Source organism: Chiloscyllium plagiosum, chromosome 4 (genome assembly GCF_004010195.1).
Source record: "Chiloscyllium plagiosum isolate BGI_BamShark_2017 chromosome 4, ASM401019v2, whole genome shotgun sequence".
Lineage (NCBI taxonomy): Eukaryota > Metazoa > Chordata > Chondrichthyes > Orectolobiformes > Hemiscylliidae > Chiloscyllium > Chiloscyllium plagiosum.
The window spans coordinates 45,182,196-45,193,805 of NC_057713.1; the positions used below are offsets into that span (position 1 = coordinate 45,182,196).

Sequence of the window (11,610 nt, forward strand, 5' to 3'; positions counted from 1 at the left end):
CCAGACTAATATTTTGGTCCTAAGGGTTCAAATCCCACCATGGCAGATGATTGAAGTGTAAATTCAGTAAATATCTGGAATAAAATGCTAGTCTAACGATGGTCATGCAACAACTATAAACACCTATCGCTAATGCCCTAGAAGGGATGTTAGACCCACAGCTATGTGGCTGCCTCTTGATTGCCCTCTGCGGAATTAGGGATGGATCCAACATCCTATGAATGTGTTTTTTTTTTTAAAATCCCCTTCCTAGTGTTAAAAGGACACATCACTACATTGATTCACAGTGAGCTTTTAGCTAATGGTTGCATTCCTATCTCTTTGCAATAAAGATACACTATTTGAACCCTGCTCTGACTATTTCCAGTGACTGGCAATCCGAAATCTGGATCTTAATTCGAGGCAATCTCTTCTGGGATCCTCCTGGTTAACAGATGTAATTGCTCTCTTCTCGTCACATTTGTCATGACAGTCCACAAATTGTCCCAAAATCCCAGGCCTATCATCCCCTACCATTGGTACATTAAAAAAAAGTTATGATCGTGGAAAATGTGTTCGTGTCGTGGCCAGCCTGCAAATATATTTTCCTATTCAAAAACACCACTTTATACTTTTAAAGATTAGACTATTGCCTAATTTACTGATTCATAGATAGATGTTTTTACTTCCACTGGAAACACACCAACAGCTAAAACAAGTCAGAAAGTCTCAGTACAGTCAATGAGGCTGAAATGATAAAAAATATAAAGATTCATTTCTGAAAGCATAACTGTGGCTACATATATCTCAGCTTGTCAAATATAGCAAACTACAGGAACTCTTCAAAAATGTATAGAACTGTAAACACTAAATGAGGAACTTAAAATTATGATGGCATGAAATCTTGCCAATTACATGAAACATTTCTAACTGGGAAATTGCACGACTGCGGAACTCTGAGCTGACATGACTCAGAAATTCAAACTTCAGGTTTTTTTCCTACTTTGTTTTGCCTGTCCCAGGAGGTTGTATGGCTATGTGGGAGTGGAAGGAGATACTTTCCATGTCGGGATGCAAGTCTAAGTAGAATGGTTCATTTTTCCCTGTCCTTATTTCTACGTTCATTTGTGTAAGTGATCAAGATGGTTAGAATCTAGAAAATTGTCAGAGAGGCCGAGAAAGAATCCCAGGTGAGTGAAACCATGGGTTAAAAAGGATTTGGATAAACACTGAAGAAGTAAATCATTGAAGTGTTGGTGTGAATTAGGGAGTCCACTGGGGAGGAGCTATGATGCTCTTGCAGAGAGTTAAACAGGAATCTCAGGACTGTTACAGAACAGAAGGAAAACATTCAGGCTATCACGTCTGTACCTAGTTCCAAGTCAAAAATTCACAGAGCATTATTTCCTGACCATAGTCTGATTGCCTGCTCCATGCAACCATATCAGAATGATTCTTCCTTTGATACACAAGCACATTGTAGCCTTTAGGAATGGTCAATTAGTCTTTGAGAGAAGTGGGGTTCCAGGGTGAGTTGGCTGCTGACCGGAGATGATTGGACTCCTTCGTGACTAACCATACCTTGTGATTCCATAAGACTAGAATGAGAGGAGACGAAGAACTGCTTGAAAATGGTCTGAGGGGTGTATACCTTGATCTATTGGTCCGCATGGAGTGAGAGCGAGGAGAGAAAAAAAACAGAATTTTGAAGATTCACTCTGACCTCTCCAGACTGTAGTTTGACTGCCACGCAGTTAACAATGTGGACCTCCTTCTATCTTAACATCAATATTACAGTCTGGTGCTGGAGAATTCAATCAGTCATGGTTTTTGCGTTGGTACATTCTGCATGGTTTTACCAAGAGCCTCAATGGCTTGGATCGTGCTTACAGTATGTTGACAGCAAGATTCAATTTAACATTTTAACCAAATCTTTATTGCCAGTGCAGAATAAGAGAGGGGTGACTTAGTCAAATCCATGCATCATATTACAAAACATAAAACGTCAGAAGGCATGAACAATAACTTAGTTGCCTCAAATGGCAAACTATCTGCGAGCAAATTCTTTCCAAGAAAATAAATGCCTCACACCAGAATGTGGTGGTATTAAAATGTTAATTTGATACTATCCAAAACTGACCTAATATTAGGAGGATATGAACTAGAACAAAATGAACCACACACCAAATTCTGAAATCTTCTAGTCTTATGCAGGTAACAATAATGAGTGAACCATTCAAAACAAATATTTTATTCAGTTCCCATGTTTTAAGAAATCATCTCACTGTACCTGTACATGTCATGTTTCACATCTGCACGTTTTGCTTTGTTCGGCTCATACTGCTCTGGAGCCATGTAGATAACAGTTCCTCCAGCTGTGGGGGATTTAAGGCCTGAAGATTTACTCATGGTTAAACGTCGCCATTTTGACATCCCAAAGTCTGCAATCTAAACAAAGAACACACATTCATCTCTGAACTCAGCTAACCAAACATGCTGCCATCTTAAATCACGGAAGTCAAATCATTGTTTAAATGGAAGAAAACCACAAGGTGAACTTGTGACATGATTTAAGAGCATGGGGACATCAGAGCACTGTAAAAGGGATATGAAGGAAACTAAAAAGCCATTTCAGTGAACAATTATTTTTTAAATCCATTCATTAATGGGACGTTGAAAGTTTGCCTTATCAGCAGTACCAACACCCAATTTTAAATGTTTTTGAGAGTATGCACTGTTTTCTTGAACGGCTGCAGTCCATGTGCTAAAGACTCCCTCAGAGTTGTTACAGGAGTCTTGAATTATTATTCAACAATGACAAAGGAATAGTGATACATTTCCAAATAAAAGACTGTGTGTGACTTAGAGGGGAAGCATGGAGTTAATGCTTCTCCTGCAGCTGAAAGATTTGTCCTTCTCGGAGTAAGGCTGTGATTTGCAAAGTGTTGTCGCAAGTTGCTGCATGACACCTTGTGGATGGCACACCGTTCAAGCAAGTTACATCAGTAGTAAAATGGGTGAATGTTGAAGGTGGTGGATGGGTGCCAATCAAGTGGACTATTTTATCCTGTCCAGTGGTGAGCGTCTGGACCCATTTTTAAAGTCACATTCATACAGGCAAATAGACAGCATCACCTCACATTCCTGACTTATGCCTTGTAGATGGTGGACAGGACTTGGCAAGTTGGGAGCAAATATATTTGCCACAGGATTCTACATCTGTGACCTGTGCCTTTAACCACACAGTGTTTTATGGAACTGGTCCACTTCAGGTTATCAAATTTTTTAAATTATAGAATTCTTACAGTATGGAAACAGGCGCTTTGACCCAACAAGTCCACACTGACCCTCTGAAGAGTATCCCACCCAAATCTACCCCTAGCTAACCACCTAGTCTGCATACCGCCGAACACTATGGGCAATTTAACATGGCCAGTTCACTTAACCTCCACATCTTTGGATTGTGGGAGGAAACTGGAGCGCCCAGAGGAAACCCGCACAGAATGTGCAAACTCCACACAGACAGTTGCCAGAGGCTGGAATCGTACCCGGGTCCCTGGCAATGTGAGGCTGCAGTGCTAACCACTAAGGCATTGTTGCCCAACCATTTCTGATCAATGGTTGGGGTTTAAATGTTGGTAATGACCTTGAATATTATGCATGTATGACTTCAGATAACGAAGCAGTTTCCTCTGGTTCCAATGACCGCAAACCTACCAGAGTTTCTTACACAGTCAAATGCTGCCATGAAGGTAACCAGGTCATTCTATGCACAGAACTTTGAAACTCAATAGAGACAAAGAAGATACTGCTGTGATAAAGCAGAAGAGGACTGATTTGTGTTAACAACCAAGTTGGATGCTAGTGAGAATTCGCTTTCTGTTCAAAAGGAAGGAAGGAAAGGACCATACCATGGAAATCCTTGAAGATTTAAAAGAGCAGGGAGTCACCAATGTGGGCCTTACTAGTGAAAGCTGGATCTAGAAAACATGGGCTGGGTAGAGCAATGCATGCAAATAGCCCTCACCCCCGTCACGAGCAAACATCATGTCTCGCCATCCAACACCTGAGTGGAAAATGGGACCCTTAAGATCTAGACTTCAGTAAGGTCCTCACCGAACAACTCACTGTATTCTTCCAAAGTTAATGCCATACCATGTTGTTTGGTGAGGGAGCAGTGGGGGAGGGGTGTGGGTGTGTGGAATTTCCCACTATTACATTGATTAGTTAAAAACTAAATTATGAATTTAAGTTGAACATTCTCACAAGAAATAACATCAGGCAGAAACAAGAATAAATTCACAAATGAGATCATAACATAAAACTTAACCTCATCTTTGCACACCATTAACCCAAATTACTCATGTTTGCACAGCACCCATTGCACCATCATATGTGGCTCATCGCAGTGATGTTGGGAAATAGGTGAATCATTGAAAAATGAAAAATGGTCAAAAGAGCAAAAGGTAACAGCATTTTTACAACGGAGGTGGGAAATGGGAAAATGTTTTATTTTCAGGTCAGAAAGCCACTTTGGATAAGAAATTGCTTAAAAGTTCCAAGTCTCATGTAGTCTGGACCTTACTGGATATGGAGACAAGTTCCATGACTAAATAGACCAGTTGGGTGAAAAATAGAGCCAGGAGAGAAAAAAGTGTAGGACTGATGTATCATGCCCACTGCATGAAGAAGGCTGCTTGCTGTCATGATTACACTGATGTTTTCCACTGCACTAGGGCAATGTTTGACATCACAGCAGAGTCAGAGACCTAGAATGTGGGACAAAGCTATCCAACACTTCATTGATAACCTGGATCTGATACTGAAATCCACAAGGAAGAGAAAACAAATTATCTACCTGCAGCTGGTAGGATAATGTCAACAGGTCATATTAGTGTGTGTTCTTGCCATCTCCACACACTGTCTAAAGAAAAAGAGGAAAATAATAGACATTGACTCCAAGCCAGATGTCTGAGATAGTGACAGTAAAGCTGTTGCAATGTGGTAAAATGGGTAAAGGTGAGGGCTAAACCTCTGGGCAGATGCGCTTCCTTCATTGGAAAGATGACCCAGCTTGTGTCATCCTTGCATCTGGAAGCACAGGTTTCTCAAATCCTTTCCAATCCATGCCACACAACCTGTGTCAGAGGTTTCAACTGAGCCTTGACTGAATCAGGCAACACAAAATTCATGACAGCCTCGTGAGACCTTAATGCCTTGTGCCATGCTTGGCCATGTTATCATGAAACCAAGGCTCTTCATTGACTCTCCACTTCCTCCCACTTTTGTCCAGAGTGTTCAGGACCTTAAAGTGTGTACACACCTCTGTATGGCAATGTTGTGAAGAACTTAACACCTAGCAGCACAATGAACAAGATCCTTGCAGGAAGGCATCACTGGGCACCATCCAATCAGCCCATACATCAGAAACACATCTTGAGAAGCCCAGTGGCCTTTTCAACCATTACGCTAATGAGTAGTCCATTCTTTTTTGTGTCACCTCTGTGTCTCTGTCTGGTGCTCCGGTAAAAGGGTAAGCAATCCCTTGTTCTCTAGGATCCATCCACTTGTAGTAAAGATCTAAGGCAGCTAGTACTGGTGGAAGATAAATGGCTCATGGCACTTCTAGATGGGCAAACAGAAACGTAGAGCAAGTTCTTGTTGTGTTACAGCCCAGTTACGCATTGGCAGAGTGGGATGCCTTACTGTCGATGACACTGATGCAATTGATGATTGCCCTGCATCTGGTGGAAGTCAACAATAGTTCCAAACCCAATGTCCTCTGTCCTTGTGAGGCTACTTTTGTTGTGACCTTGATGCACTGTCCAGCTCTGGCAAAGAACGTATTGGTGACCAGCAAAGAAAATGTGTATGTATTGACGAGATGCCACTGAAGCCCACAGCTGATTGTTGGAAAAAATCTGAAGCAGTGACATTAAAGGCCACTTCTGATGGTCACTGGTAGGGTATGGTGACCAACTTGGAGAGATGAGAGGCCTGTGGATGACAGCACCTGCTTGGAGTGATGCAGGTTCCTGCAGCACTGGATCTCAGTCTGTTCAGTTTCATACAGTGAAGGTCTACTGTTTGTTGTGTCTATCTCTTCTCCCATATCCTCCTGCTGCCCAGACATCTGCCCTTCCTATTTAAGATATAGCTCCTCATTGCTGCAGACTAGAAGTCCAAGTTGTGCTTCCAGCATCTGTTGCTCTGTCCCTTTTAGGCTGGTGGATACCAGTTTTATTGCCAGCCTTAGATCTACTCCAATGCCCCCATGAAAACAGGGGATGCCAAACCCATGCAATACCCAAACATTGTCCACACTGCACATTACGTGTACAATGCTTCAGCAACTAGTAACCCTTCCTTTTGTTCCTCTGGCCATCTGAGGGAGTCAGGGAAATTTCTCAGGGCAGCCATACTCGCTCTCCAATCTAGATGGGCGAACTGAGCATTTCAGTTGGCCTCCATTTGGAAGGCACAAAGGATCACTGTCCTAGCCTCCCCCAAACTGGTGTGAGGATCAACATCTCTCCACTGACAACAACACAGTGGTAATTGTGAACCCTTGTCCTAGCTTTGAGTGGGGTTAGTCCAAAACGTCATCCCTCAAGAGTACCTTTCGGGGAAAGAAACGTGGCAGGACCCACCCTCCCATCCTGGCACCTTTCCCTGCCACCGCAGGAACTGCAAAACCTGCGCCCACACCTCCTCCCTCACCTCCATCCAAGGCCCTAAAGGAGCCTTCCGCATCCAAAGTTTTACCTGCACATCCACCAATATCATTTATTGCATCCGTTGCCCCCATTGCGGTCTCCTCTACATTGGGGAGACTGGACGCCTCCTGGCAGAGCGCTTTAGGGAACATCTCCGGGACACCCGCACCAATCAACCACATCGCCCTGTGGCCCAACATTTGAACTCCCCCTCCCACTCTGCCGAGGACATGGAGGTCCTGGGCTTCCTTCACCGCTGCTCCCTCACCACCAGACGCCTGGAGGAAGAACGCCTCATCTTCCGCCTCGGAACACTTCAACCCCAGGGCATCAATGTGGACTTCAACAGTTTCCTCATTTCCCCTTCCCCCACTTCACCCTAATTCCAAACTTCCAGCTCAGCACTGTCCCCATGACTCTGGACCAAATGTGTACATGCTACTACCCAGAAACAAACTAATGATCAAAAAGGGATATATGAGGATAGGTAAATTACTACCACCATTGGTAAAAATAAACAAATCTAATATTTGAAGGTTACTAAAATACCCTCATCATTTGGTAAGGAAATCACAATGAAGTATTAATTATTCCTGCACAGTTCTAAATTTCAATTAAATAGTAATTTCTTACCTTTACATGAAATTCACCATCCAGCAGAATATTTTGTGCCTTCAGATCATGATGCAGTAATGGTGGGTTCATGTTGTGAAGAAAATTCACTCCCAGTGCAATTTCATACAATATGCGAAGTCTCAGTGACCAAGGAAGTGTTGGATATATATCTTTCTGCATCAGGAAGTGTACAAGTCTGTATTAGACCAGAATTAATCTGCAAAACTAATTTATTATTCACTTGACTGTACAGAATCTAACACCAAGAAGTTTAAACAGGGAAGCCTGTTAATAGTTAGCTCACCCTCACAGCATCTAAGTACTAAAATGTTTGATTGTAAAAATACAGTTGAAAGATTATTCAATATTGATTAACATAGGTATGTATTGCACCTCCAAGATTCATTGTTGCTGGTACACAGGAGTTTTTCCAAGAACTTTTCAGGCTTGCGGGATTGAAAGGCTGACTCTGTTCTTTGTTTGTATTTCTCATTTTTGCATTTGTCAAAAAGGGCTGATATACAATTTGTTCCCAAATTCCAGCCAATAAAGGAGGAATATAGAAGTGTATTTCCTCTACAAGTTATCCAGCATAATAATAAATTGAACAGTGCAGGACAGAGGAGGAGGATACTCGTTCCTCTGCTAAACAGTTGCTTGGTCTGTTGTAACATCTAGATTTTCATAGCCCCTATGTTTTAAATTTAGGTGCTCTATCAAAATGAAATTTTGGTAGCTTTTTTTGTTGTTATGAAAAGATTTTATGGTAGTCAATCAATCAAAAGATTGCACAAGTTATTTAGAATCTAGAGGAATTCTAAAAAAAGATTAAAGCAGATAGTCTAAAGAGAAAGATTACCTAATGAACTGTCTAATTAACTCGGCCATTCATTTAGTTAACAGCAAGTGATAATCCAGTCACAAGATTAAATAAGTTAGATATAAACATTCAATAGCCAACATTTAAATTCACTTCTGATTAAAAAGATTAAATGCCAAATTTCTCATAAATTAGCAGATTATGTTGTACAGATTTAATAAGTTTTCACACTTCTGAATTTGCATGACTGCATTTTAAAAGTTTAAAATTGGCTGTAAATTGCTTCATGGCTTCCTGAGGTCATGAAGGGAGTTAGTGTGCAAATCTTTTAAAATTATTCCTTTCTGATGTTTGTTACAAGGAATTTTGTGAACAATGTGTGAAGAGTAACGAGGATAGCAAAATATAAAAAGAATGCTGGAGAAACTCAGAAGGTCTGGTAGTAATTGTAGAGAGAGAAAAACAGTAGAGAGAGAGTGAGTCAGGCGTCAGACCAGACTCGAAACATTAACTCTCTGTTTCTCTCTCCACAGATGCTGCCAGACCTGTTGAGTTTCTCTAGCATTCTGCGTATTTATTTCATATTTTAAGCATTCACAGTATTTTGGCTTTAAACAAGGATAGCAACATCTATAAATCAATCACAATACCTGATAAAGAAGTTGGTCCAAAGACCCATTGCTCATGTATTCCGTGACAATCCCCATAAATTCAGGTTCATTGCAAATACCATAAATTTGGATTATATGGGAAAATCTGGCTCTGTGCAAAACCTCTGCTTCCTTCATCAGACTATTCCTTTCCCTTTGGGGTTTAAAAAAAGGAAAACAAAATATTCAACGATTTATATGAAGCATTTTTGGCACTTTTAAGACAGAAAGAGGGGAGGGGAAAGTCAGGAATGACGGATCATTGCTGCATGGAGTAATGTTTGTGGTGCAATTAGTTGTTTCACTGACAATTATGCGGCCATATTGAAAATATTTTTAAAGACTTACTGATTACAGTGACGCTTAAAGCACAAAACATTTCAGCACAAAGTACCCCATAAATGTTGAAGATGGATGACTACTTTTTTCAAAAGGTGAGATTTTTAATAATTCAAATAATCATGGTAACAGAAATGACTTGCCCACTTGTATTACCACCACGTGATTACAGCACACTTTGTAAATCTGTAGACAAGATACAAGAAGCAGAAATCTAAAAGCATCACTACACAAATGTCTGCATTATTGATAGTAATTCTACAGGATAGGTTGACTTGCAAAATATCTTGGAAGTATTCCAATATTTCAATCTGGAATGAAAATAGTTCTACAGAATGTACTGCCAACAAATAGAATTAATTTGATATTTCTCAGAAAGGCTTGGGCCAAATGGAAGTTGTTTGGCAATACAGCAAAATTTATTCAGCACATGTAATCATCTCCCTCCAAATCAGAAAGTACTTGTTCAAGCAACATTCTGAGCAGATAATCTAGTATCACTGTTTTCAAATGATTGTATAGCCGCCTCAAACAATAGATTTTAGTGTGACTTGATCACGTACAGTTTATTATCTTATAATCACTGCAGTAGACTCTCAGGGGCAGGATGCCATTTCATACTAATATTTATATGCAGAAACCATTTCACACTTTGCACCTTGTAATCATGTATATGAATAAAAAAAACTGCATGCATTATTTAAGGGTCAACATATAAATAGTAATCAGCCAGACAATTCACCAAATAGTGCACATCAAGTTATAATTAACCAAGTAATTACTTATGATTAAGTCTGGATTTCAAAGGATAAGTTCACAATAGCAATTTGCTGCAGCCAAATCCATGTTTTGCATGATCATCAAACAAGATATTCTGCAGTGAACTCAGCAACACCTCTAACTTTCTGACATCACAAAAGATCAGGACAGACAATAGATAATTGTACAAAGTCAGATGAGAAACTGCACTGCAAAAGAAACATTGTTCCTTTGACTACCTGAGGACACTATCCACACAGAATCCAGTATGAACAACCCAGCAAATAAATTAATCAAGGAGGGTTCTGAGGAAGGGTCACTGGACCGAAAACATTAAATCTGACTTCTCTCCACAGATACTGCCAGTTCTGTTGAGGTTTTCCATCAATTGCTGTTTTTGTTCTTTTAGTTTTTTTAAGTAAAGTTGACCAATTCAGAAATTAGACAGACATGGTCAGAGAGACATTTGCAGGCCAGTCACATACTGCGTGCTCCCAAGGCAGAAGGTGAAACAATCCTTGTCAAAGAAACCTGAAGTACTGCAACTTTGTATTGGCCTGATCACCTGACTGAAGTTAGGAAAGTCTGTCTGGTATCATTAATTTTAAGAAAAAAGGGGAAAAAAAGTACATTTATCTATATCCTTTGCCTTATGATTATGCCTCTGTGTTGATTGAACTACAGGGCAACCTCAATTATCCAGACGACACAGGCGGGGAGTATTTTGTTCAGATAACACTGTTTACCCAAGCACCGTGACTTTGAGATATTGTTCTGATAATCCAAAATTTGGATAATTGACGTTCAGGTAACTGAGGTTGTACTGTATTTACAATCTATATGAACAAATTGGATGAAAGGACTGAATATAAGTATTTCAAATCAACTTGTTCAGATATATTGAAACACGTTGAACCCAAACTTTCTGGTCCAGAGGCAAGGACAATACCACTGTGCCACAAGACCCTCAGGGACCGAATGTGTGCGTAGTGATTTTAACGAGGTCAGTCAGGTGGACCCCATAGAGTATGGGTTCCCTGACTGGACCAAATTAACAGCCCCAATCAGGGAGCCCTGACAGACAGATATAAACAAGAGTGTATAAAATAAGCACTACCGCACTTAGGTGGTAGTGTGGGGGTAAAGAAAGAAAAAAATTTAAAAAACAAAGGAAAAAAAAACAGAGCATTAAAAGCAAAAAAAAATTAAAAAAAATATAAACAAGAGTGTATGCCTGGTGGTGGAAATTGAATAAAGATTTGTGCACTTTGTGTCTCTCACTGTGTCTCACACCTGCACACACACACACACACACACCATGAGTGCTGGGGATAAAATAAGCACTACCACAGTTAGGCAGTAGTGTGGGGGTTAAAAAAAAAAAACAGGAAATTTCCTGGTGGAAAAAAAAATAAACAAGAGTGTAGCAGGGCAGCGGTAGACGTCCAGTATGTGGCCACCGCCATACGATGCCTTAAAACGGCGGTGCTCGGACCCGACGTAGTGCCCCAGTTGGAGGACGCTCAGGTGTGCGGTGGGATCCCGTCCGCGCTCACCCCAGCCCAGACGGAATTTCACATTGGCCCCAAGGTCCCGTACTTCCCGCGGGAGCCTGTGCCCCACAACCTGAGCCGCCTCCGAAATTTTAATTTTGTTTCGTTTAAGGAGGTGAAAAGAAGGGCCCTGTATAGACTGCTGCTGCACACCGTCCACCTCTTCTCCCTCATCCACC

At 40.9% G+C, this 11,610-nt stretch overlaps 1 protein-coding gene across 2 annotated transcripts in view; it reads right to left on the reverse strand.

The window, feature by feature from the left end:
• LOC122549011 (receptor-interacting serine/threonine-protein kinase 2-like) overlaps window positions 1–8,934 on the reverse strand; it is a 30,935-nt gene extending 22,001 nt beyond the window's left edge. For both annotated transcript variants that reach the window (XM_043688127.1, XM_043688126.1), the window contains exons 1-3: window positions 8,781–8,934; window positions 7,329–7,484; window positions 2,270–2,427 (exon numbers count right to left, since the gene is read on the reverse strand). In XM_043688127.1, the coding sequence (XP_043544062.1) occupies window positions 2,270–2,427; window positions 7,329–7,484; window positions 8,781–8,918 (452 nt within the window). In that variant the 5' untranslated portion in view covers window positions 8,919–8,934. The remainder of the gene's footprint in view (window positions 1–2,269; window positions 2,428–7,328; window positions 7,485–8,780) is intronic.
• Window positions 8,935–11,610: the final 2,676 nt, after the last annotated feature.